This window comes from Carcharhinus amblyrhynchos, chromosome 22 (assembly GCF_965287045.1).
Source record: "Carcharhinus amblyrhynchos chromosome 22, sCarAmb.v2.hapA, whole genome shotgun sequence".
NCBI lineage: Eukaryota > Metazoa > Chordata > Chondrichthyes > Carcharhiniformes > Carcharhinidae > Carcharhinus > Carcharhinus amblyrhynchos.
The window spans coordinates 36,757,801-36,783,282 of record NC_137345.1 but is presented as its reverse complement, the minus strand read 5'-3'; the positions used below and the strand labels follow the sequence as shown (position 1 = coordinate 36,783,282).

General features: G+C 48.6%; 1 protein-coding gene across 1 annotated transcript in view; it reads left to right on the top strand.

Moving 5' to 3' along the window:
• LOC145357059 (leukocyte surface antigen CD53-like) overlaps window positions 1–25,482 on the top strand; it is a 53,698-nt gene that overhangs the window by 23,907 nt on the left and 4,309 nt on the right. Inside the window, exons 2-7 of the mRNA XM_080210131.1 lie at window positions 11,505–11,583; window positions 14,864–15,052; window positions 17,621–17,695; window positions 20,064–20,156; window positions 23,188–23,292; window positions 23,912–23,995. Of these exons, the coding sequence (XP_080066257.1) occupies window positions 11,521–11,583; window positions 14,864–15,052; window positions 17,621–17,695; window positions 20,064–20,156; window positions 23,188–23,292; window positions 23,912–23,995 (609 nt within the window). The 5' untranslated portion in view covers window positions 11,505–11,520. The remainder of the gene's footprint in view (window positions 1–11,504; window positions 11,584–14,863; window positions 15,053–17,620; window positions 17,696–20,063; window positions 20,157–23,187; window positions 23,293–23,911; window positions 23,996–25,482) is intronic.

Sequence of the window (25,482 nt, the reverse complement as noted above, 5' to 3'; positions counted from 1 at the left end):
CACCCGAAGCTAATGGAGAATGCCGCTCTCCGAGCCTCATCGCTCTCAAAATCGGGACGGGCGTGCTGCTGGAGATCAGAAAGGAGGCGCAGCCTTCCTTTGTACTCATTGTTCGCGCTGGCTCATAACTTTTGCCTGTGTTGAACTCAGACATGTTGTTTTCTCATGTTATTTTCAGACAGGAAGTAGAAGCAGGATGTGGGACAGAGGTGACTGCTTGCAAGCGTGCTTTATTCTGCTGCTGTTTGGGTGTGATAGTGCAAAATATAAAGGAGGAGAGGATTATGGAGAGTGTGGTCGCCATTTGTTCATCCACCAGTATTTATATGTCCAGTTTCCATTACATCTTTCTTGGTTAACACTTTATATCGAGTTGGTCTTACAATGAGCTTCTGAGGTTGGTTGGAGTGTTTATTGACAACACATGAGTATGTACATACATAGTGCACATTGTACAAGCTATGTTTTAAAATAGTTTACAATTTACATAGATGACTTGGAGTTGGGAACCAAGTGTAGTGTGTCAAAACTCGCAGATGACACTAAGATCAGTGGTAGGGCAAAGTGTGCAGAGGACGCTGAAAGTCTGCAAAGGGAAATAGATAGTCTGTGTGGGCAAGGGTCTGGCAGATGGGAGTACAATGTTTGTAAATGTGAGGTTATCAAATTTGGTAGGGATAACAGCAAAATGGACTATCATTTAAATGGTAAAAAATTGCAGCATGCTGCTGTGCAGAGGGATCTGGGTGTCCTTGTGCAGAAGTCACAAAAAGTTGGTTTGCAGGTGCAACAGGAATTAAGGCGGCAAATGAAATTTTGTCCTTCATTGCTGGAGGGGTGGAGTTTAAAAACAGCGAGATTCTGTTTCAGCTGTATACGGTGCTGGTGAGGCCACACCTAGAGTACTGTGTACAGTTTTGGTCTCCTTACTTGAGAAAGGATATACTGGCACTGGAGGGGGTACAGAGGGGATTCACTAGGTTGATTCTGGAGTTGAAGGGTTGGCTAATGAGGAGAGTCTGAGTAGACTGGGGCTATACTCATTGGAATTCAGAAGAATGAGGGGAGTTCTTATAGAAACATGTAAGATTATGAAGGGAATAGACAAGATAGAAGCAGGGAAGATGTTTCCACTGGCAGGTGAAACCAGAGGCATGGCCTCAAAATAAGGGGGAGCAGATTAGGACTGAGTTGAGGAACTTCTCCACACAAAAGGTTATGAATCTGTGGAATTCCCTGCCCAGTGAAGTAGTTGCGGCTACCTCATTGAATGTTTTTAAGACGAGGATAGATAAATTTTGAACAGTTAAGGAATTAAGGGTTATGGTGAGCAAGCTGTTAAGTGGAGCTGAGTCCATGAAAAGATCAGCCATGATCTTATTGAATGGCGGAGCAGGCTCGAGGGCCTATTCCTGCTCCTAGTTCTTATGTCCTTACGAGCACAGGTCTCTTTCCAATCCACAACTGACCCTATCTCAGGTCATGTGTTTCTTTATGTCATGTTGTGCATATTACTGACTCTCAGTCTCACATTAATCTTTTCAATGCCAGATATACTGATTCTACACCTCCCCCCAAGGCTTTACTCAATGTATTTGCATTTTAATCATGCAGCTTCCCCTCTCAAGTCTCTGACCTTATCAATTCACACATTCAGGATGCTTGATGATTCTTCTGGATCTCGCTGTGGTCATGCCCGGAGCAGTAGTCAGCCATGTTGACTTGAGCGAACTTTGTTAATTCGGAGTTTCAGTTGTAGCCTGTGTTTCTGGTGCTTAGATATCTTCTTCTGATAGGCCGTTTCCACTCTTTAGTTTGAGCGTCTCTTCTTCAATTCCTTCCACTCAGGTTTGATCACTTCTTTTTGGAGAGAGTGTTCGCGCTGTCCATTCACAGTAGAGTCTAGTTTTCTTTTCCCATATGATCCTCTGGGAGTGAAGGGAGTCTCTGGGAGTGAAGGGGCCTCTGGGAATGAAGGGAGCCTCTGGGAGTAAAGGGAATCTCTGGGAGTGAAGGGGGTCTCTGGGAGTGAGGGGAGCCTCTGGGAGTGAAGGGAGTCTCTGGGAGTGAAGGGAGCCTCTGGGAGTGAAGGGGGTCTCTGGGAGTGAGGGGAGCCTCTGGGAGTGAAGGGAGTCTCTGGGAGTGAAGGGAGCCTCTGGAAGTGAAGGGGGTCTCTAGGAGTGAGGGGAGCCTCTGGGAGTGAAGGGAGTCTCTGGGAGTGAAGGGAGCCTCTGGGAGTGAAGGGAGTCTCTGGGAGTGAAGGGAACCTCTGGGAGTGAAGGGAGTCTCTGGGAGTGAAGGGAGCCTCTGGGAGTGAAGGGAGTCTCTGGGAGTGAAGGAAGTCTCTGGGAGTGAAGGGGGCCTCTGGGAGTGAAGGGAGCCTCTGGGAATGAAGGGAGTCTCTGGGAGTGAAGGGAGCCTCTGGGAGTGAAGGGAGCCTCTGGGAATGAAGGGAGTCTCTGGGAATGAAGGGAGTCTCTGGGAGTGAAGGGAGCCTCTGGGAATGAAGGGAGTCTCTGGGAGTGAAGGGAGCCTCTGGGAGTGAAGGGAGCCTCTGGGAATGAAGGGAGTCTCTGGGAATGAAGGGAGTCTCTGGGACTGAAGGGAGTCTCTGGGAGTGAAGGGAGCCTCTGGGAATGAAGGGAGTCTCTGGGAGTGAAGGGGGTCTCTGGGAGTGAAGGGATCCTCTCCCTGTTGTTTGGATCTTCCTCGACAGTGAGCTGGTCAGTTTTTTGAGTGTCTTCCATGGTGATTATCTGAAGGTTTGCCTGGGCTTGCCAAGGAGGAGATTCTGCTGCATGTGAAGAAGTTGAACAGCAGCTTCAGAAAGAGTGAAGACAATGAAGAACTGTCGAGAACCGTTGAGGCTTTCAGGAATTTGCAGTTCCATGTTGTTGATGATCGAGTTTGCCTTGAGATCTTAAGAAGGTTCAGGGTAATATGGGCATCTCTGCTCAAGGGAGGAAAAGATTGGTTTCGGATGATTTACAACATTAGTCCTGACTCTTTGAGTATCTACACGTCACCACACCTTCCTGGTTCAAGCAATGTGTGTATGGCCGGAAGTTGGCTTCCTCTGGGTCTGTAGAGTGGTGTACCTATCACTCAGAGCCAGAGGTCTCTCAGCCATGGTTCCTTACCCAGGGGGACTGCAGCACTGGTGTCCAGTTTGAGGTCAGTGAGGTGACCAGTTTCACGGATGTCCACATTCAGAAAAGAGAATCCAGAACTCTTGGCCTCACCCAAGGAGCCCAATTAGGTCACTATCAGTTGTAGCACCTCAACCTCAGGGATTGTCTTGGGATCGTCCGCCCGGCTGGGTATCTTAGCTCTGCTTAGCTAAATGTCCCTGGCGATTGTAGTTGAAAGATTGCTCTGTACCATAGTCTGTAAAATGGATCAGTGCTGCTGGAGATCTCAGAACATTAGACTATTTGAATGACCTTTTCTAGAGTCAGGTCTTCCTTGGTCTGTGGTATGTGTGAAAGGACATTACCAGCAGTTCTGACAATAGTTCTATCCCCCATGAGTTCTGACTTAAGGCCACCACAGTCACATCCATTAACTAACCTAGATAATTTGTCTAAAGATAAGTCAGACGGTTCTCCAGGCTGTTGGACATGTTGCTGAAGTTTATTTATAGAATCATAGAATCCCTACAATGTAGAAGGGAGCCATTCAGCCCATCGAGTCTGCACCAACAACAATCCCATCCAGGCCTCATCCCCATAACCCTATACCATAGCTAGTTCCCCGGGACACCAAGGAGCAATTTAGCATGGCCAATAGATCTAACCTGCACATCTTTGGACTTTGGGTCGAAATTCTCGCTGACACGGGGAGAACGTGCAAACTCCACACTGACAGTGACTCAAGCCAAGAATCGAACCCAGGACCCTGGTGCTGTGAGGCAGCAATGCTAACCACTGTGCCACCGCGCTGCCTCATTCTCTCTTGTTGCCTTCATGTTTATCAAAGGAACATTCCCAGATTCCTCTTAGGAGTTGTTTATTCCTTACCTCACAGGAATATCATTGGCTATTTATTGACAGGATCAAGTAGATCATTTGTTTTACTGTCAAAGTTCTTATTCTGAGATGTAGTTATATATGGAATGTAGTTCAGTGACACAGGGACAGGGTCGGAGAGGGATCAGGGACAGGGTAGGAGAGGGATCAGGGACAGGGTAGGAGAGGGATCAGGGACAGGGTAGGAGAGGGATCAGGGACAGGGTAGGAGAGGGACCAGGGACAGGGTAGGAGAGGAATGAGGGACAGGGTAGGAGAGGGACCAGGGACAGGGTAGGAGAGGGATCAGGGACAGGGTAGGAGAGGGATCAGGGACAGGGTAGGAGAGGGACCAGGGACAGGGTAGGAGAGGGACCAGGGACAGGGTAGGAGAAGAACAGGGACAGGGTAGGAGAGGGATCAGGGACAGGGTAGGAGAGGGACCAGGGACAGGGTAGGAGAGGGATCAGGGACAGGGTAGGAGAGGGATGAGGGACAGGGTAGGAGAGGGACCAGGGACAGGGTAGGAGAGGGACCAGGGACAGGGTAGGAGAGGGACCAGGGACAGGGTGGGAGAGGGATCAGGGACAGGGTAGGAGAGGGACCAGGGACAGGGTGGGAGAGGGACCAGGGACAGGGTGGGAGAGGGATCAGGTACAGGGTAGGAGAGGGATCAGGGACAGGGTAGGAGAGGGACCAGGGACAGGGTAGGAGAGGGACCAGGGACAGGGTAGGAGAGGGATCAGGGACAGGGTAGGAGAGGGACCAGGGACAGGGTAGGAGAGGGACCAGGGACAGGGTAGGAGAGGGACCAGGGACAGGGTAGGAGAGGGATCAGGGACAGGGTAGGAGAGGGATCAGGGACAGGGTAGGAGAGGGATCAGGGACAGGGTAGGAGAGGGATCAGGGACAGGGTAGGAGAGGGATCAGGGACAGGGTAGGAGAGGGACCAGGGACAGGGTAGGAGAGGGACCAGGGACAGGTTAGGAGAGGGACCAGGGACAGGGTAGGAGAGGGATCAGGGACAGGGTAGGAGAGGGATCAGGGACAGGGTAGGAGAGGGATCAGAGACAGGGTAGGAGAGGGACCAGGGACAGGGTAGGAGAGGGACCAGGGACAGGGTAGGAGAGGGACCAGGGACAGGGTAGGAGAGGGACCAGGGACAGGGTAGGAGAGGGATCAGGGACAGGGTAGGAGAGGGACCAGGGACAGGGTAGGAGAGGGACCAGGGACAGGGTAGGAGAGGGACCAGGGACAGGGTAGGAGAGGGATCAGGGACAGGGTAGGAGAGGGACCAGGGACAGGGTAGGAGAGGGACCAGGGACAGGGTAGGAGAGGGATCAGGGACAGGGTAGGAGAGGGATCAGGGACAGGGTAGGAGAGGGACCAGGGACAGGGTAGGAGAGGGATCAGGGACAGGGTAGGAGAGGGACCCGTCATTAATGATGGCTGGTTGTGGGGCTGCATTGACCAGCGATAAAGGAAGGAATTTGGATGAATTAGTGCCCAAGGCTGTGGATTCTAAACCCTGTGTCTTAACAAATGGTGACAGCAAAGGTCATGTGAAGGGACTGTGGGATCTGGTGAGCGGCTGTGTGAGGTTTGTAGCGGACATCGCTCTGGATGTGATGAGACTCGAAGTGAGAAGGCCATGAGTAAGTCTTTCAGTGACAGCGGTGATAGGAAATGTTACAGGGGTTAGTCAGATGGTGATAGTTCAGTGTGGGGTTAGAAACTCAGATCAATGTCAAACAGTCACTGGAATTTATTAACTCTTGTGGGATGAGATTGGAGATTCTAATATGGACTGAAGAAAGCAGCTGTAGAAAGTTCCGGCTGATCTACAGCTTGGTATTGGACAGGCCATCAAATTACACAGGAAGAGTTGTGGAATAACGGCTGGTGGTGAGAGAAAGAAACAGTAACTTTATTTTAATTATTCTCAGGATAGGGAAATTGTCGGAAAGGCCAATATTTGGTGTGTGTTTAAGAACAGAAAATTCTGGAAAATCTCAGCGGATCTGACAGCATCTGTGGAGAGAGAATCGAGCCAATGGTTCCAGTCTGGATGAACCTTCCTCAGAGCCGAAGACAAAGGAAATGGGATGAGATTTATACAGTAAGGGTGAAGGCTGGTCATTGACAAAGATGTCATGGCCAAAAAGACAAAAGGAATGTAAATGGTGGTGATCAAGGCTGAGAAGGATATTAATCGTGGCACATTGAGAGATCAGAGCACGGTAACGGTAGAACAAAGGGAAGCAGTGTAGCAAAGGACACGCTGGAACAGCTAACAGATGGCTCCAGAGGGAGTGTGGGGGAAACCGAGATGGAAATGAGATTTTTGATAAAATGAAGGAAGAAATAATAAAAATAAATAAATAAGATGAAATTAAACGAAATCAAATAAAATAAATAGAAAAGGGGGTGAAGGGGGTGAACTTGTTGAACTCAATGTTGAGTCTGAAAGGCCTAATCGGAAGATGAAGTGTGACTTCTCCAGTTTGCCTTGTGTGTTTCACAGACGAGGCTCTGTTTGACAAAATGGGGCTGTGTCTGGCAGACTAGGCCATGTTTCGGGGACTGGGCTGTGTTTGACAAAATGGGGCTGTGTTTGGCAGACTAGGCCATGTTTCGGGGACTGGGCTGTGTTTGGTGGACTGGGCTGTTTCATGGACTGGGATGTGTTTGACAGAATGGACTGTGTTTGACAGAATGGTCTGTGTTTGACAGAATGGACTGTGTTTGGCAGACTGGGCCATGTTTCAGGGACTGGGCTGTGTTTGGAACTCTGGACTGTGTTTTGCAAACTAGGCCATGTTTTGCTGACTTGACTGTGTTTTGCAAACTAGGCCGTGTTTCATGGACTGGGCTGTGTTTGGCGGGCTGTGCTGTGTTTGGTGGACTAGGCCATGTTTTGTGGACTGGGCTGTGTTTGACAGATTGGGCTGTGTCTGATGGTCTGGACTGTGTTTCACTACTAGGCTGTGGCTGACACTCTGGGCTGTGTTTGACAGACTGGCTGTTTGACAGATTGGACTATGTTTGATAGAGTTGTCTCTATTTGACAGACTAGGCTGTTGTTATAGGACTGAACTGTGTTCATCGGAGCAGAATATGTTCATAAGAACATAAGAACATAAGAAATAGGAGCAGGAGTAGGCCATCTAGCCCTTCGAGCCTGCCCCGCCATTCAATAAGATCATGGCTGATCTGTCGTGGCTCAGTTCCACTTTCCCGCCCTCTCCCCATAACCCTTAATCCCCTCTCTTATCAAGGACCCATCAACCCGCTTCTTAAAAATATTTAGCGAGGCAGCCTCCACCACTTCAACGGGCAGAGAATTCCAGAGATTCACCACCCTTTGAGTGAAGAAGTTCCTCCTCAACTCCGTTCTAAACCGCCTCCCCTTTATCTTGAGGCTGTGCCCCCTAGTCCTACTGTCTTTTTTGAGCGGGAAGAGTCTCTCCACCTCTATCCTATCCATCCCATTCATCATCTTATACGTCTCAATGAGATCTCCCCTCATTCTTCTAAACTCTAACGAGTACAAGCCTAGTTTATTCAGCCTCTCCTCATAGCTCAATCCCCTCAACTCCGGTATCAGCCTAGTAAACCTCCTCTGCACTCCCTCCAGGGCCAAAATATCCTTGCGCAGGTGCGGCGCCCAAAACTGCACACAGTACTCCAGCTGCGGCCTCACCAATGCCCTATACAGCTGCAGCAAGACCTCCCTACTTTTATATTCAATCCCCCTCGCTATGAAGGCCAGCATCCCATTTGCCTTCCTGACCACCTGCTGCACCTGCAAGCTGGGTTTTTGCGACTCATGCACAAGGACCCCGAGGTCCCTCTGCACCGTCGCCTGCTGCAGTTTTTCGCCACGTAAGTAATAGTCCTTCCTACCATTCTTCCTACCAAAGTGGACCACCTCACACTTGCCAACATTAAATTCCATTTGCCATTTCCTGGCCCATTCGCCCAGCCTATCTAGATCCTTCTGCAGACTCTCCACACCCTCCGCACAATTTGCCTTTCCCCCAATCTTGGTGTCATCAGCAAATTTCGACACCCTGCACTCGGTTCCCTCCTCCAGATCATCTATATAAATGGTAAAAAGCTGAGGCCCCAGCACCGACCCCTGGGGCACCCCACTAGTCACCAACCGCCAATCCGAATAGCACCCATTGACCCCCACTCTCTGCCTCCTATTTGACAACCAATCCTCTATCCACGCTAACACCCTACCCCCAACTCCATGTCCCCTGACCTTCTGCAATAACCTCTTGTGAGGTACCTTGTCAAACGCCTTCTGAAAATCCAGAAAGACCACATCCACCGGCTCTCCTCTATCCACCGCCCTAGACACATCCTCATAGAACTCCAGTAAATTTGTCAGACACGACTTCCCTTTAATGAAACCGTGTTGCGTCTGCCCTATCAAGCAATTCCCTTCAAGATGCCTCGCAATTTCCTCCTTAATGACGGATTCTAACATTTTACCTACCACAGACGTTAAACTAACCGGCCTATAATTCCCCGCCTTTTGCCTGGCCCCCTTCTTAAACAACGGCGTAACATTAGCCGTTTTCCAATCTTCCGGCACTTCCCCGGAATCCAGCGACGTCTGGAAAATAACCACCAAGGCATCCACTATAACCTCCGCCATTTCTTTCAGAACCCTCGGATGCATTCCATCCGGTCCTGGGGACTTGTCCACAATCAGCCCCTCCAGTCTGTCGAGCACCACCTCTCTAGTAACAGTAATGTCATTAAGACCCTCCATTCCTACCACCTTTCCATCGCTAACACCCGGCAAATTATTCACGTCCTCCTCCGCGAAGACCGAAACAAAAAAGTTATTCAAGACCTTAGCCATATCCCCATCCCCTACCACTAGGTCCCCTTTCTCATCCTCTAAAGGACCAACATTCACCCTAGCCAGCCTCTTCCTTTTTATATATTTATAAAAACTCTTGCTATCCTTTTTTATATTAAGTGCTAGCCCAGCCTCATAGCTTCTCCTACCCTCCTTTATCAACTTCTTTGTCAATCTTTGTTGACATTTAAACCTTTCCCAATCCTCTTCTCGCCCACTGCTCTTAGCTACTCTAAATTCCTCCGCTTTTAATTTAACACTTTCCTTCACCTCCTTCGTTATCCACGGCTTATTACCTCTCTTCCTACTGTCCTTTTTAACCATCAGAATAAATTTCTGCTGAGCACCAAGAAAGATCTCCTTAAAGATCCTCCACTGCTCCTCAGCAGACCCTCCCTCCAACGCGCTCCCCCAGTCCACATTCGCCAATTCTTCTCTCATCCTACCATACTCCCTTCTATTCAAACAAAGGACGCGTGTCCGGGAACCCACTTTCTCCTCCTCCATCTGCACCAGAAACTCCACCATACAATGATCACTCTCTCCAAGAGGATCCTTCACCGCAAGGTCCCTAATTCTACCCGCCTCATTACATAGCACCAGATCCAAGATAGCTCGCTCCCTCGTTGGCTCCAACACACACTGTTCAAGGAAATTATCCCGGCAGCATTCCAAGAACTCCTCCTCGAGCCCACCTCGTCCAACATGGGTCGACCAATCAATATGCAGATTGAAATCTCCCATAACTACTGCCGTCCCATTCCTGCACGCCGCACTTATTTGCGTGTTAACAGCCCGCCTTCACGTTTAAAGGACCAAACTATTTATAGGATTAGATTGTGTTCATAATCCAGAGTTGTGTTTGTATTTATTGGGCTGTGTTGATTGGATTGAGTGTATTTACAGGATCTTGCTGTGTGTACAGGACTGGGCCTGCGTGTTTGGGACTGGGCTGCGTTTACAGGTTGAACTGTGTTTTTGTGACTTTGTTGTATTTTTGTGACTGGGTTGTGTTTACAGGATCGGCCTGTGTTTTTGGGACTGGGCTGTGTTTACAGGATTGGGCTGTGTTTACAGGACCAGGCTGTATTTACTAGACCGGGCTGTGTTTATACGACCGAGCTGTGTTTTTGGGTCCGGGCTGTGTTTACAGGACAGGGCTGTGTTTACGGGACTGAGCTGTGTTTTTGGGTCCGGGCTGTGTTTTTGGGTCCGGGCTGTGTTTACAGGACAGAGCTGTGTTTATGGGACAAGGCTGTGTTTTTGGGTCCAGGTTGTGTTTTTGGGTCTGGGCTGTGTTTACAGGGCAGAGCTGTGTTTATGGGACAAGGCTGTGTTTTTGGGTCTGTGTTGTGTTTTTGGGTCTGGGCTGTGTTTATGCGATAGGGCTGTGTTTTTGGGTCCGTGTTGTGTTTTTGGGTTTGGGCTGTGTTTACAGCGCGGAGCTGTGTTTTTGGGTCGGGGTTGTGTTTACGGGACAGGGCTGTGTTTACAGCGCGGAGCTGTGTTTTTGGGTCGGGGCTGTGTTTATGATGTGGATGTGCCGGCGTTGGACTGGGGTAAATACAGTAAAAAGTCTGACAACACCAGGTTTTAGTCCAACCGATTTATTTGATAGTAAACGCACAAGCTTTCGAGGTTTCCCTCTTCGTCAGGTGAATGGAGAGTTCTGGCCTCAGACAGAGCATATAAAGCACAGACAGTTTAGAGATTACTGATTAGAATGCGAATCCTTACACCTAACCTGCTGTTCAAGTCCTAAAGTGGCCGACAATGTGAGTGGAAGGAGCACTGATCACAGGTTAAAGAGATGTGTATTGTCTCCAGACAGCACAGTGAGTGAGGTTTTACAAACCCAGGCAAGTCACGGGGGTTACAGATAGTGCGACATGAACCCAAGATCCCTGTTGAGACCGTCCTCATGTGTGCGGAACTTGGCTATCAGTCTCTGCTCAGCGACTCTGCGCTGTCGTGTGTCGTGAAGGCCGCCTTGGAGAACACTTACTCCAAGCGTTCTCCAAGGCGGCCTTCACGACACACGACAGCGCAGAGTCGCTGAGCAGAGACTGATAGCCAAGTTCCGCACACGTGAGGACGGTCTCAACAGGGATCTTGGGTTCATGTCGCACTATCTGTAACCCCCGTGACTTGCCTGGGTTTGCAAAACCTCACTTACTGTGCTGTCTGGAGACAATACACATCTCTGTAACCTGTGATCAGTGCTCCTTCCACTCACATTGTCGGCCACTTTAGGACTTGAACAGCAGGTTAGGTGTAAAGATTTGCATTCTAATCAGTAATCTCTAAACTGTCTGTGCTTTATATGCTCTGTCTGAGGCCAGAACTCTCCATTCACCTGACGAAGAGGGAAACCTCGAAAGCTTGTGTGTTTACTATCAAATAAATCGGTTGGACTAAAACCTGGTGTTGTCAGACTTTTTACTGTGTTTATGGGACAGGGCTGTGTTTTTGGATCCGTGTTGTGTTTTTGGGTCTGGGCTGTGTTTACAGCGCGGGGCTGTGTTTTTGGGTCGGGGTTGTGTTTATGGGACAGGGCTGTGTTTACAGGGTGGAGCTGTGTATGAGTCTGTGCAGTAACGCTGTCCTTTCTATTGCAGGTGTGGAATTCTCAAAATGGCGCAAGGATGTTTGAAATCTCTGAAATATTTGCTGTTTGTGTTCAACTTAATATTTTGGGTAAGTTTGAATTTTTGGGAGTGAGGAGTCCTGAACAAAGTACAAATGTATCAATGTCAGTGTGAAAAGCATCAGAAACAGGAACACGAGTGACGCACAACATCTGCTGGAGCCGCACTGCCATTCCACCTGATCCGAGCGAACCCTCATCCTCCCCATTCCCACTCACTCCCATTCCCACTCACCCCCATTCCCACTCACTCCCATTCCCACTCACACCCATTCCCACTCACCCCCATTCTCACTCACTCCCATTTCCACTCACTCCCATTCCCACTCACTCCCATTCCCACTCACCCCCATTCCCACTCACTCCCATTCCCACTCACTCCCATTCCCACTCACTCCCATTCCCACTCACTCACAACCACTCCCATTCCCACTCATTCCCATTACCACTCACTCCCATTCTCACTCACTCCCATTCTCACCCACTCCCACTCCCACTTGCTCCCATTCCCACTCACTCCCATTCCCACTCACTCCCATTCCCACTCACTCCCATTCCCACTCACTCACAACCACTCCCATTCCCACTCATTCCCATTCCCACTCACCCCCATTCTCACTCACTCCCATTTCCACTCACTCCCATTCCCACTCACCCCCATTCTCACTCACTCCCATTTCCACTCACTCCCATTCCCACTCACACCCATTCCCACTCACCCCCATTCTCACTCACTCCCATTTCCACTCACTCCCATTCCCACTCACTCCCATTCCCACTCACCCCCATTCCCACTCACTCCCATTCCCACTCACTCCCATTCTCACTCACTCCCATTCCCACTTGCTCCCATCCCTGCTCCCATTCCCACCCACTCACAACCACTCCCATTCCCACTCATTCCCATTACCACTCGCTCCCATTCCTGCTCCCATTCCCATCCATTCACATTCCCACTCCCATTCCTGCCCACTCCCATTCTAGCTCACATTCCCACGCACTCCCATTCCCGCTCACTCCCATTCCCACTCACTCCCATTCCCACTCACTTCCATTCCTACTCGTTCCCATTCCCAATCACTCCCATTCCCAGTTGCTCCCATTCCTATTCGCTCCCAATCTCACTCACTCCCATTCTCACTCGCTCCCATTCCCAGTCACTACCATTCCCAGTCACTCCCATTCCCACTCATTCCCATTGACACTCAATCCCATTCCCCCTCAATTCTATTCCCACTCACTCCCATTTGCCACTTAATCCCATTCCCGCTCTCATTCCCATTCGCTCCCATTCCAATTCACTCCCATTCTGTTCACTCCCATTCCCATTCACTCCCATTCCAGCTTGCCCCCATTCCCACTCTCTCCCATTCCCATTCCCGCTTGCTCCCATTATCATCTTAATTCCCAGGGAATCCACAAACCTACATTTTCCCACTTGAGTATACTTGCTTCTCTGGATAAGAATTCCAAAGATTCCCCATCCTCTAAGTGAAGAAGTCCCTCCTCATCTCCGTTCTAAATGATTATCCCTCTTATCCTGAGACTGTGTTCCCATGTTAGAGATTCTCCGACCAGGAAGAAACTCCCTCTCAGTGCCCACACTGCCCTTCAGAACCTGGTCTTTTGACTTTTATCTCCTATGTTGTTGTATTTTGCTCTGTGTCACAATGTGAACCCATCCTCTACGTCACTGATACTCTACATGTAGAGTGAGGCAGTGTATGGACAGTACTGTATGCTGCATGCTCCACTCTATGAGGATCATTGTTGCCTGAACTTTCCCCATCAGGTTGACCGCAGTTGTGACTCTGAACTGGTGAGGCTGTAAAGACACCTTGTCCCTTTGTGCTGACAAATGTAACCCTAAGAGCACTCGCTGTGTCACTCCGAGTGTGCTGTACAGGGGGCTGTGAACTATTGTATAAGTCTTGGCTGATGCTGCTTCAGCCTCTGGCAGTTTTTTATTAAGTCGTGTGGAGTGCCAGAGGAACAGCACATGGCTGTGCGCGTTTGCTCACCATCTCTTTTTCAAGCGATTCAGATTTCTCAGTTTTGGCAACTCAAGACTGGGCACCCATCAGGCGCTGTGGGCCGTTAACCCCAGCGGGATTGTACTCCAACACAATCTGCAACCTCATGGCCTGGTACATCCCCCACTCAACCCATTACCATCAAGCCAGGGGATCAACCCTGGTTGAATGGAGAGTGCAGGAGGGCATGTCAGGAGCAGCATCAGGCATGGCTAACAATGAGGTGTCAGCCTGGTGAAACTACAACACAGGACGAGGTGCATAAAATGCAAGTGGTAGACAGAGCTAAGCGATCCCACCACCAACAGATCTCAGCTCTGCAGTCCTGCCACGTCCATCCGTGAATCGTAAGCTGGTGAAAGTGGAGACAATGATTTCAAAAAGGAAGTTGGATAGACTCTTGAGGGCAATAAGCTTGCAGGGTGACAGAGATAGAGCGAGAGAAGGGGGATTCTACACGGGCTCAACAAACAACAGTCTTATGCCTTTATCGGTAGGTCATTGGGCCTCTCGGTTGCTGTAAAGGAGACATGAGTTCTGCTTCTTTATAAATTACCTTTATTTCTTTGATCCAACTTCCCATATAATTCTCCACCAACACCCTGTGGTCCCTTTATATATCAATGACTTCCATTGAATAATTGACATCAAAGTAGGACTTAATTGGAAGGTTTATTAACCCATTGCTAACAGTCCCCGTTAGATTAACCCTGATTCTTCCAGAATACTGCGAATCCAACAGCAAACTCACCGTAAATCAGTGAGAGAGTATATCGAGGTCAGCGCCTCATTCACAGAGGTACAGAATATTCCATCAGCCCGGACACAGGAACACTGCCAGGAGCAGGGATAGGGATGGAAGGATACTGCATCTCAGCCCCGTGGATCCAGTTTATTTACTGTTACTGGCTGTGCCACAGTGGCATGGTGGTTAGCACTGTTGTATCACAGCGTCAGGGATACGAGTTCACGTCCCAACTTGGGTCACTGTCTGTGTGGAGTCTGCACATTCTCCCCGTGTCCGTGTGGGTTTCCTCCCACAATCTGAAAGACGTGCTGGTTATGTGGATTGGCCATTCTAAATTCTCCCTCAGTGTACCCAAACAGGTGCAGGAGTATGGTGACTAGGGGATTTTTGCAGTAGCTTCATTGCAGTGTTAATGTAAGCCTACTTGTGACACAAATAAAGTTTAAAGTTTAAACTTTTAAGCTATGTGCCTGTTTGAGAAGATGATTTGTGGGGTCTTGATATCACTTACAGTAGGCCAAGCTATGCCAACATGTCCATCTCTTTCAGATCTGTGGCTGTGTTATCATGGGACTGGGAATCTACCTGCTGACCCTGAATAATTTTGGAGCTTTGCTGTCCAGTCTGCCGTCTCTCTCCATAGCCAATGTGCTGATTGTTGTGGGAACGATCACCATGGTGGTGGCTTTTCTGGGCTGCATGGGAGCTATCAAGGAAAACAAGTGTCTGTTATTGTCGGTAAGTTCTGCCTGTATCTGCAGTCACGATAAACCACTCAACATTCCCAACCTGAGAGTGTGTGTGTGTGTGTGTGTGAGAGTGTGTGTGAGTGTGTGTGAGAGCGTGTGTGTGTGTGTGGGTGTGAGAGTGTGGATGTGTGAGTGTATGTGAGAATGTGAGTGTGGGTGTGAAAGTGTGGGTATGAGAGTGTGAGTGTGTTTGTGTGAGTGTGACAGTGTGCGAGTGTGACAGTGTGCGAGTGTGACAGTGTGTGAGTGTGACAGTGTGCGAGTGTGACAGTGTGTGAGTGTGACAGTGTGTGTGTGAGAGTATGAGTGTGAGAGTGTGAGTGTGTGAGTGTGCGAGTGTGTGTGTGAGTGTGCAAGTGTGAGTGTGCGAGTGTGAGAGTGAGAGTGCGAGTGTGAGTGCGAGTGTGAGAGTGCGAGTGTGAGAGTGAGAGTGTGAGAGTGCGAGTGTGTGAGAGAGTGCGAGTGTGTGAGTGAGTGCGAGTGTGTGAGTGAGTGCGAGAGTGTGAGTGAGTGTGAGAGTATGAGTGTGTGTGTGGGTGTGAGTGTGAGAGTGTAAGTGTGACAGTGTGTGAGTGTGTGTGAGTGTGTGTGAGTGTAATAAGAACATAAGATCATAAGAAATAGGAGCAGGAGTAGGCCATCTAGCCCTTCGAGCCTGCCCCGCCATTCAATAAGATCATGGCTGATCTGAAGTGGCTCAGTTCCACTTTCCCGCTTTCTCCCCATAATCCGTAATTCCCTTGTCTACCAAAAACCTATCTACCCGTGTCTTAAATATATTTAGCGAGGCAGCCTCCACCACTTCAACAGGCAGAGAATTCCAGACATTCACCACTCTTTGAGTGAAGAAGTTCCTCCTCAACTCTGTTCTAAACTGCTCCCCCCCCCTCACCTTATCTTGAGGCTGTGCCCTCTGGTCCTGCTGTCCTTTCTGAGTGGGAAGAATCTCTCTACCTCTACCCTATGCATCCCTTTCATCATCTTATACGTCTCTATAAGATCCCCCCTCATCCTTCTAAACTCCAACGAGTACAGACCCAGTCTATTTAGTCTCTCTTCATAGTCCAACCCCCTCATCTCCGGTATCAGCCTAGTGAACCTCCTCTGCACTCCCTCCAAGGCCAAAATATCCTTCCACAAGTGCGGCGACCAAAACTGCACACAGTACTCCAGCTGCAGCCTCACCAGTGCCCTATACAGTTGCAGCAAGACCTCCCTGCTTTTATATTCTATCCCCCTCACTATAAAGGCCAACATTCCATTCGCCTTCTTGATCACCTGCTGCACCTGCAGACTGGGTTTTTGCAACTCATGCACAAGGACCCCCAGGTCCCTCTGCACCGTAACATGCTGCAGCTTTTCGCCCTTTAAATAGTAATCCCTCCTACTATTATTCCTGCCAAAGTGGATAACCTCATACTTGCTAACATTATACTCCATCTGCCAGGTCCTCGCCCACTCGCTTAGCCTATCTAGATCCCTCTGCAGACTTTCCACACCCTCCGCACAATTTGCTTTTCCACTCATCTTTGTGTCATCAGCAAATTTCGTCACCCTACACTCAGCCCCCTCCTCCAGATCATCTATATAAATGGTAAATAGCTGAGGCCCCAGCACCAATCCCTGGGGCACTCCACTAGTTACCAAATGCTAATCAGAATAGCACCCATTGACACCAACTCTCTGCCTCCTATTAGACAACCAATCCTCTATCCACGCTAACACCTTACCCCCAACTCTATGCACCCTAACCTTCTGAAGCAACCTTTTGTGAGGCACCTTATCAAATGCCTTCTGAAAATCGAGAAACACCATGTCCACCGGTTCCCCTCTGTCTACCACACTAGTCACATCCTCATAGAATTCCAATAAATTCTTCAAACACGACTTCCCCTTAATGAATCCGTGCTACGTCTGCTCGATCAAACAATTCTTCTCTAGGTGCCTTGCTATTTCTTCTTTGATGACAGATTCAAGCATTTTTCCAACAACAGACGTTAAACTAACAGGCCTATAATTCCCTGCCTTTTGCCTGCTACCTTTATTAAACAGCGGCGTAACATTAGCCGTTTTCCGGCACTTCCCTGGAATCCAGCGAATTTTGGTAAATAATCACTAAGGCGTCTACTATCACCTCTGCCATTTCCTTCAGAACCCTGGGATGCATTCCATCCGGTCCTGGGGACTTGTCCACCATCAGTCCCGCTAGTCAATCAAGCACTACCTCTCTAGTGACAGTAATCGCATTCAGGCCCTCAACTCCTACCATCCTTCTATCTTTAATATCTGGCAAACTATTTGTTTGTGTGAGTGTGTTTTGTTATTTGTTAGTGTGAGTGTGAGGGTATGAGTGTGTGTGAGTGTGAGAGTATGAGTGTGTGAGTGTGAGAGTATGAGTGCGTGTGACTGTGAGAGTATGAGTGTGTGTGAGTGTGAGAGTGTGAGTGTGTGTGAGTGTGAGAGTATGAGTGTGTGAGTGTGTGAGAGTATGAGTGTGTGAGTTGCTGAGGAAGGGTATTTCCCATCACTGACGATTTCTCTCTCTCTATGTCTCTAGTTTTTCATTCTGCTGCTCCTGATTCTCCTGATGGAGGTCACAGCCGCCATCATACTCTTCTTCTATGAAACCCAGGTAAGTTTGTAACCTGGGAATATTGTGGAGTTTAAATCCACGTGGAGGGATGTTTCACTTCAGCATTGTGCTGTGATCAGGACAATCGCTTCCCCATACAGATCCCGGGAGAAGGATCGGACTGGCTCCAGGATGGGCAGGGATTAGAAGTGGGCAGGATTGTACAGTTTATACAATCAGCCTTATTTCACTCACTGTTACACTGAATTGAATCTCCGTCTTGCTCTGGGGCAATGGGCAGTTAGGGTCTGACCCAGTTCAGTTTGTTGAGGAGATCTGGGCTTTCCAGCTGTTGTTGAAGGTACCGGGACTTTGCAACTGGGCCTTATACAGGGAAACTGAATAAAGAATCTGTTCATTTCATTTTGTTTCCTACATTAAAGCATAAGCAATACAAACAGAGTGTGCCATTGACCCCTGATCCACCAGTCAATAAAATACGAGCTGAACTCCTACACTCCGTTCATCTTTTCACCCTATTCCCAGATTCCCCTTCAATGTCCAAAAAAACTCATCAACCTCTGTCCTATCAGCCATAACCACCCCCCCCCCCCCCACCCCCACACTGGGCAGAGAGGGGGTGAGAGACTGCAGGAACGGGCAATAGGGCCAGTGCCCAGACAGCATTGAGTGGCTCATTGAGCCTGACGGAAGAGGCAGAGGGAGGTGGAAGATGCTGAGGGAGACAGAGGGGGGCAAAAGAGGCAGGGCGAGGCAGGGGAGGCTGAGCGAGGCAGAGGGAGGTGGAGGGAGGCAGAGGGAGGCTGAGGGAGGAGGGAGGCAGAGTGAGGCAGAGGGAAGTGGAGTGTGCTGAAGGAGCCAGACGGAGGCAGAGGGAAGTGGAAGATGATGAGGGAGGCAGAGGGAGATGGAGGGAGGCAGAGGGAGGCGGAGGGAGGCAGAAGATGCTGAGAGAGGAGGAGGGAGGCAGAGGGAGATGGAGGAAGACAGAGGGAAGTGCAGGGTGCTGAGGGAGGCAGAGGAAGATGGAGGGAGGGAGAGGGAGATGGAGGGAGGCAGAGGGAGATGGAGGGAGGTGGAGGGAGATGGAGGGAGGTGGAGGGGGACTGAGGTAGGTGGAGGGAGGCAGAGGATGTGGAGGGAGGTGTAGGGAGGTGTAGGGAGGTGGGGAGGAGTATTAACATTACACTCTGCACCGTCTCCTTTCCTTCTCTATGAACACTATGCACTGACTATAGCGCGAAAGAAACAATACTTTTCACTGTATAATAATACGTGACAATAATAAATCCAATCAAATTAAATCCTGGGATGGAAGGGAGAAAAGGCTCATAATGATGGGAGAGAGGGATGTAGGAAAGGGAGAAAGAGAAGGAAAAGAGGGAGCAATGGAAGTGAAGTGCTTGGAGAAGGAGCAGCAAGCTGGGGGCACTGGGGGGTAAACCTAAATTACACTGGCTGGTAATATCAAACTAATCAATAAATAGATAGAAAGCAGCCAATAGGAGGAGTCCACAATCTGGGTAAAGTAGAGCTAAGCAGACAGAGTCTGTGTGGAGTTCTGTCGTACAGAGACCGGTGTGGCAGCTGAGTTATATCTCTGGTTACTTGAAGGATAAAACACCAGAGAATAATAGACATTTATTTCTCTGATGAAGGGTCTGGCACTTCAGATCCAGGTGATTATTGCTGGTTTTAGGGTCTGTGACAGAATCACTAAACAAATAGCTGCTTTGATAAGATGAACGCTATGATAAGGTAAGAAGACCCAATCATAAGAACATAAGAAATAGGAGCAGGAGTAGGCCATCTAGCCCTTCGAGCCTGCCCCGCCATTCAATAAGATCATGGCTGATCTGTCGTGGCTCAGTTCCATTTTCCCGCTTTCTCCCCATAACCCTTAATTCCCTTGTCTGTCAGAAACCTATCTACCCGTGACTTTAATATATTTAGCGAGGTAGCCTCCACCGCTTCAACAGGCAGAGAATTCCAGAGATTCACCACCCTTTGAGTGAAGAAGTTCCTCCTCAACTCTGATCTAAACTGACTCCCCCTTATTTTGAGGCTGTGCCCTCTAGTCCTGGTTTCCTTTCTAAGCGGGAAGAATCTCTCTACCTCTACCCTATCCATCCCCTTCATTATCTTATATGTTGCTATGAGATCCCCCCTCATCCTTCTAAAATCTAACGAGTACAGGCCCAATCTACTCAATCTCTCCTCTTAAGCTAACCCATATCATAGAATCCCTACAGTGCAGAAAGAGGCCATTTGGCCCATCGAGCCTGCACCAACAACATTCCCACCCAGGCCCTAATCTCCATGACACCAAGGGGCAATTTAGCATGGCTAATCCACGGAGCCCACACGTCTTCTGGAGCCTGACTGTCTCACCGTTTCTGACCTACAGATCACCAAGTACATCGAAAATGACATGAAACGGGCTTTGAAACGCCAGAACGATACTGGAGTTTTGGAAGCTTGGGATGGAATCCAGAAACAGGTAAATTCCAGGAATCCAGGCATTATTCTCCAACAACCATGCCTTTGGACCTGCTGCTCTGTTGGTGACAGCTCTGTACATTTTTCTGTCAGGACACAAAGGATTTTATTTGAGATTTCTATCACTTTTTGATAATGAGTAAAATGAATTGAAACTCAGCTAGCTGAGGTTGGGCTGATGAGAGCAGATGTCTCCACTCCAGAATCAAGCTTGCAGTTGGTGGAGGTATCGTCTCCGCACAACACTGATATCAAACCTTTCCCACAATGATAACGAACGCTGGTCCAGGTTGTGCAGTTAGAGTGGAAGCTGCACCTGTGGCTGTGCCCTGTAGGATTGTTTGTGCTGTGAGCCAGGCCTCCAGCCCCTGGCTGCAACATCACTGGGTCAGCACAGACACACCCCTGGGGAAAGGTGCCCAGCGCAGGAGACACTGGGTGACTAGAGTACACTGTGCATACCTCTTATTACAACATTGACTGCGTGGTTCAACTATGAAAAGTCTCGTGTCTCTGAGTGAGTGAGTGAGTGGTGTGATGGTCAATGGGATTGGGGGGGTCAACAGGGTCAGGGGTTAACAGGGTTAAAAGTTGGTGGTGAGAGAGAGAGACTTGAGTCGGGGAACTATTGTGAAGAGGTTCGTTATGGTGGTCCATTCCATTGGGCTGTTAATCACTGAGTTACCAGAGATTAAATTGTGTAACAATCTGAGACTCAATCTCCTGACACAAATCTCTCACGCTGAGATCAGTGTTAGAGACACTCACAGAGGCTCAGGAGCAGAGTGAAGCAGTCAGTATTAGGATAGGGGTTAGGGTGGGGGTAAACCTGGCTGAGATGTTCTGTCGGAGAGTCGGTACACAGGCAATGGGCCAAATGGCCTCCTTCTGCACTGTAGGGATTGGATGATTGCCAGGTAATTACAGCCCCCGTGTCTGAGAAAGAATCTCCGCAGGGTCTGAGATGTATCCGGTGTGCTGGATCTCAGAAAGCTGGACCCATTGAACAGTTCAGGGAAAACCATCCTGGAAATTTCTTAAAAAATGATGAGGGAACTCCAGCAGGAAGTGATATCACTAATCACAGAAAGCTTTCAGGAAGTTGTCAAACTTTTTTTTGTAATTTTATTTGTAATTCTTGCTGCGCATTTGGGAAGTTTGTTCTTGAGGTCAGTAGTTCTCAGCAGTTGAATTTCCTGCCATCTACCCTAATTCTGGTGAAGCCCCACAGGCTCTCTGTCTATCTCCATAAATATTAACTTGAATAGGATTTGTTCTCTTCATTAACATCCTTTATATTTCTGTGGTCAAAAAGCCACTATTCTATGTTCTATGTTCTATTCTCTCAGCCTTTCTGAGGTGAATTAGACTTACTATCCACCTTCCTCTTTGACCGGGGCCTTTGTACTTCCCGCATACTTGGAAACCAGAACTTGAACTTTGGATGAGATGGGGATCATTAATAATAAAAGGAACCATGTTGCTAGTTTTCTATTTAACTACCCTGGCTAAACGTGTCTGCTTTCCCTATGACCTCACCAAGACAGGGTCAGCATTTCTTGCACTCTGACCCCAGTGTGTGTTTCTTTCAAAGAAGCGATCCTGTAGCATTCACAGGAACGTGCCACTGGAGTGCAGTTACCATGCCAAACACCATCCGCCCACACTGAGGCCTATTGCCCCATCGTTGAAAAATCAGCCTGGAGTTTATTTTTCCAAATTGCAGTGTGCATCAGCAAACTTAGAGTTGTCCTTTTGAAGCTTTCATCCAGATATTTAAAAATTCATTTACAGGATGTGGGCACCGCTGGCTGGGCCAACATTTGTTGCACATCCCAAATTGTCCTTGATGAGGTGACAGTGAGCTGCTGTCTTGAACCGCTGCAGTCCATGAGGTGTAGGTACACCCACAGTGCTGTTAGGGAGGGAACATAGAACCTTACAGTGCAGAAACAGGCCCTTCAGCACATCGAGTCTGCACTGACCACAATCCCACCCAGGCCCTATCACCACATCCCTACACATTTTACCTGCTAATCCCTCTAACTCACACATCCCAGGACACTAAGGGGCAATTTTAGCATGGCCAATCAACCTAACCTGCACATCTTTGGACTGTGGGAGGAAACCGGAGTACCTGGAGGAAACCCACACAGACACAGGGAGAATGTGTAAACTCCACACAGGCAGTGACCTGAGCCAGGAATCGAACCTAGGTCCCTGGAGCTGTGAAGCAGCAGTGCTAACCACTGTGCTACCATGCTGCCCAGTGCCCTGGCAGTTCCAGGATTTTGACACACTGACAGTGAAGGAACGATGATATATTTCCAATTCAGGATAGTGAATGGTTTGGAGGGGAACTTGCAGGTGGTGGTGTTCCCATGTATCCGCTGCCCTTGTCCTTCTAGATGGAAGTGGTCATGGGTTTGGAAGGTGCTGCCTAAGGGTCTTTGGTGAGTGGATGCAGTGCATCTTGTAGATGGTACACATTGTTGCTACTGAGTGTTGGTGGTGGAGGGAGTGAATGGAAAAGGTAGTAATCAAGCGGACTGCTTTGTCCTGGATGATATGGAGCTCCTTGAGTGTTGTTGGAGCTGCTTGTGAAGAATATTCCATCACACTCCTGACTGGTGCCTTGTAGATTGTGGATCATTAATAAAGAGCAGGAATTCCAATGTTGATCCATGCAAGACTCTGTATTGACCAGGCTTCATGTTACATCCAATCAGAGTTCACAACCTCAGAAATTAATAACAATGTGGTGAGAATGACCACATCACAAGAATTAATATTTAATAAATGAATAGTAATTGTCTGTAACCATGCAGTAATGACACAAAAACAAAAAAAACCTGCAGATTCTGGAAATCCAGAATAAAAGTTAAAAAGACTGGAAATTCTCAGCATGTTAGGCAGCATCTGTGGCGAGAGAAACAGCTATTGACATGAACCTTAACATTGTTACTCTCTTATTTTGATTAACTTAATCCTCAAACAGAGGATGATTTTATTCCTTCCTTGTCTCCTCTTAGCTGCATTGTTGTGGTGTCACTAACTACACTGACTGGGGAGATATCGTGCCCAAATCCTGCTGTCCACACAATGAGACCTGCCCACCTCAAAACTACTTCCAAAAGGTAAAGTGGACAAATGCCCAAAATTGCATGTGAATGAATTTGTGTGGGATTGTCTGCATGTGAGTGTGTATATGTGTACACGTGTGTGTGTGTGTGTGTGTGTGTTCCTGTTTTTTGTGCTCTGGGTGGTCCGCACTGCAGTATCTGTGTGCTCTGGGTGGTCCGCACTGCAGTATCTGTGTGCTCTGGGTGGTCCGCACTGCGGTATCTGTGTGCTCTGGGTGGTCCGCACTGCGGTATCTGTGTGCTCTGGGTGGTCCGCACTGCAGTATCTGTGTGCTCTGGGTGGTCCGCACTGCGGTATCTGTGTGCTCTGGGTGGTCCGCACTGCGGTATCTGTGTGCTCTGGGTGGTCCGCACTGCGGTATCTGTGTGCTCTGGGTGGTCCGCACTGCAGTATCTGTGTGCTCTGGGTGGTCCGCACTGCAGTATCTGTGTGCTCTGGGTGGTCCGCACTGCAGTATCTGTGTGCTCTGGGTGGTCCGCACTGCAGTATCTGTGTGCTCTGGGTGGTCCGCACTGCAGTATCTGTGTGCTCTGGGTGGTCCGCACTGCAGTATCTCTCCACATTTCTCAACTACGAAGCGATTTCTGACCTTTCTCTCTGTGTCTGTTGCAGGGTTGCTATGTTCAGGTTCGAGCCTGGTTTGAGTCCAACTTTTTACTTATTGGAATCGGTGTGATCTGTGTGTCAGTGATCCAGGTGAGTGCTGCACTGAAATCCATCTCCCTTGGCCTCAAAATCCACCTCCCTTGACCTAGCAGATGGAGTATAACGTTAGCAAATGTGAGGTTATCCACTTTGGTAGAAATAATAGTAGGAGGGATCATTATTTAAAGGGTGAAAAGCTGCAGCATGCTACGGTGCAGAGGGACCTGGGGGTCCTCGTGCATGAATCGCAAAAACCCAGTCTGCAGGTGCAGCAGGTGATCAAGAAGGCGAATGGAATGTTGGCCTTTATAGCGAGGGGGTTAGAATATAAAAGCAGGGAGGTCTTGCTGCAACTGTACAGGGCACTGGTGAGGCTGCAGCTGGAGTACTGTGTGCAGTTTTGGTCCCCTTATTTGTGTAAGGATGTATTAGCCTTGGAGGGACTACAGTACAGTCCAGTATCAGCCTGGTGAACAGGGAGTTCACCAGGCTGATACCGGAGATGAGGGGATTAGCTTATGAGGAGAGATTAAATAGACTAGGTCTGTACTCGTTGGGGTTTAGAAGGCTGAGGGGGGATCTTATAGAGACTTACAAGATAATGAAGAGGCTAGATAGGGTAGAGGTAGAGAAATTCTTTCCACTTAGAAAGGAAAACAGAACTAGAGGGCACAGCCTCAAAATAAGGGGGGGGGGGCAGTTTAGAACAGAGTTGAGGAGGAACTTCTTCGCTCGAAGGGTGGTGAATCTCTGGAATTCTCTGCCCGTTGAAGTGGTGGAGGCTACCTCGCGAAATATATTTAAGTCACGGGTAGATAGGTTTTTGACAGACAAGGGAATTAAGGGTTATGGGGAGAAAGCGGGAAAATGGAACTGATCCACTTCAGATCAGCCATGATCTTATTGAATGGCGGGGCGGGCTCGAAGGGCTAGATGGCCTACTCCTGCTCCTACTTCTTACGTTCTTATGTTCTAAATAATTGCTCCATCATTACATTGACAGAGACAAGCCCGGCTTCCAGCAATCCCTGTTTGAAGGAATGCCAAACACTAACTCACACCCATGTCGCACCTTAATCATCACAGCTACAATTGAGATATTATACCCCTCTGTGCACACAAAATCATGCCTTCTAACCCCTAATATGTATCTGGTCTCCTTACACTATTCTCCTTATCAAAATCCAACCAGTTTTGGGCAGAGTGAACGTGGTATTAGAGCTTAGATTGGTAAACTATGAGGATAGGTTGAAGACATTTGTTTTGTGCTCCCAATGAGATTGGAAATTGGAAGGCAATCTAACTGCAGTGTTTAAATGATAAAGCGATTGGACAGATACAGAGATATTGTTTCCTTTGGAGCAGGAATCCAAAACAATGTAATAAAATCTTAAGTAGGAGGTAGCTCATTTAGGAATTAGAAGAAGAATATAAGCACAGGCAGGACAAGAGACATTAATTAAAATTTTAATTATCATAGACCCATCGAGTCTGTACTGTCCATAATCCCACCCAAACCTTATTCTTGGAAGGGAGGA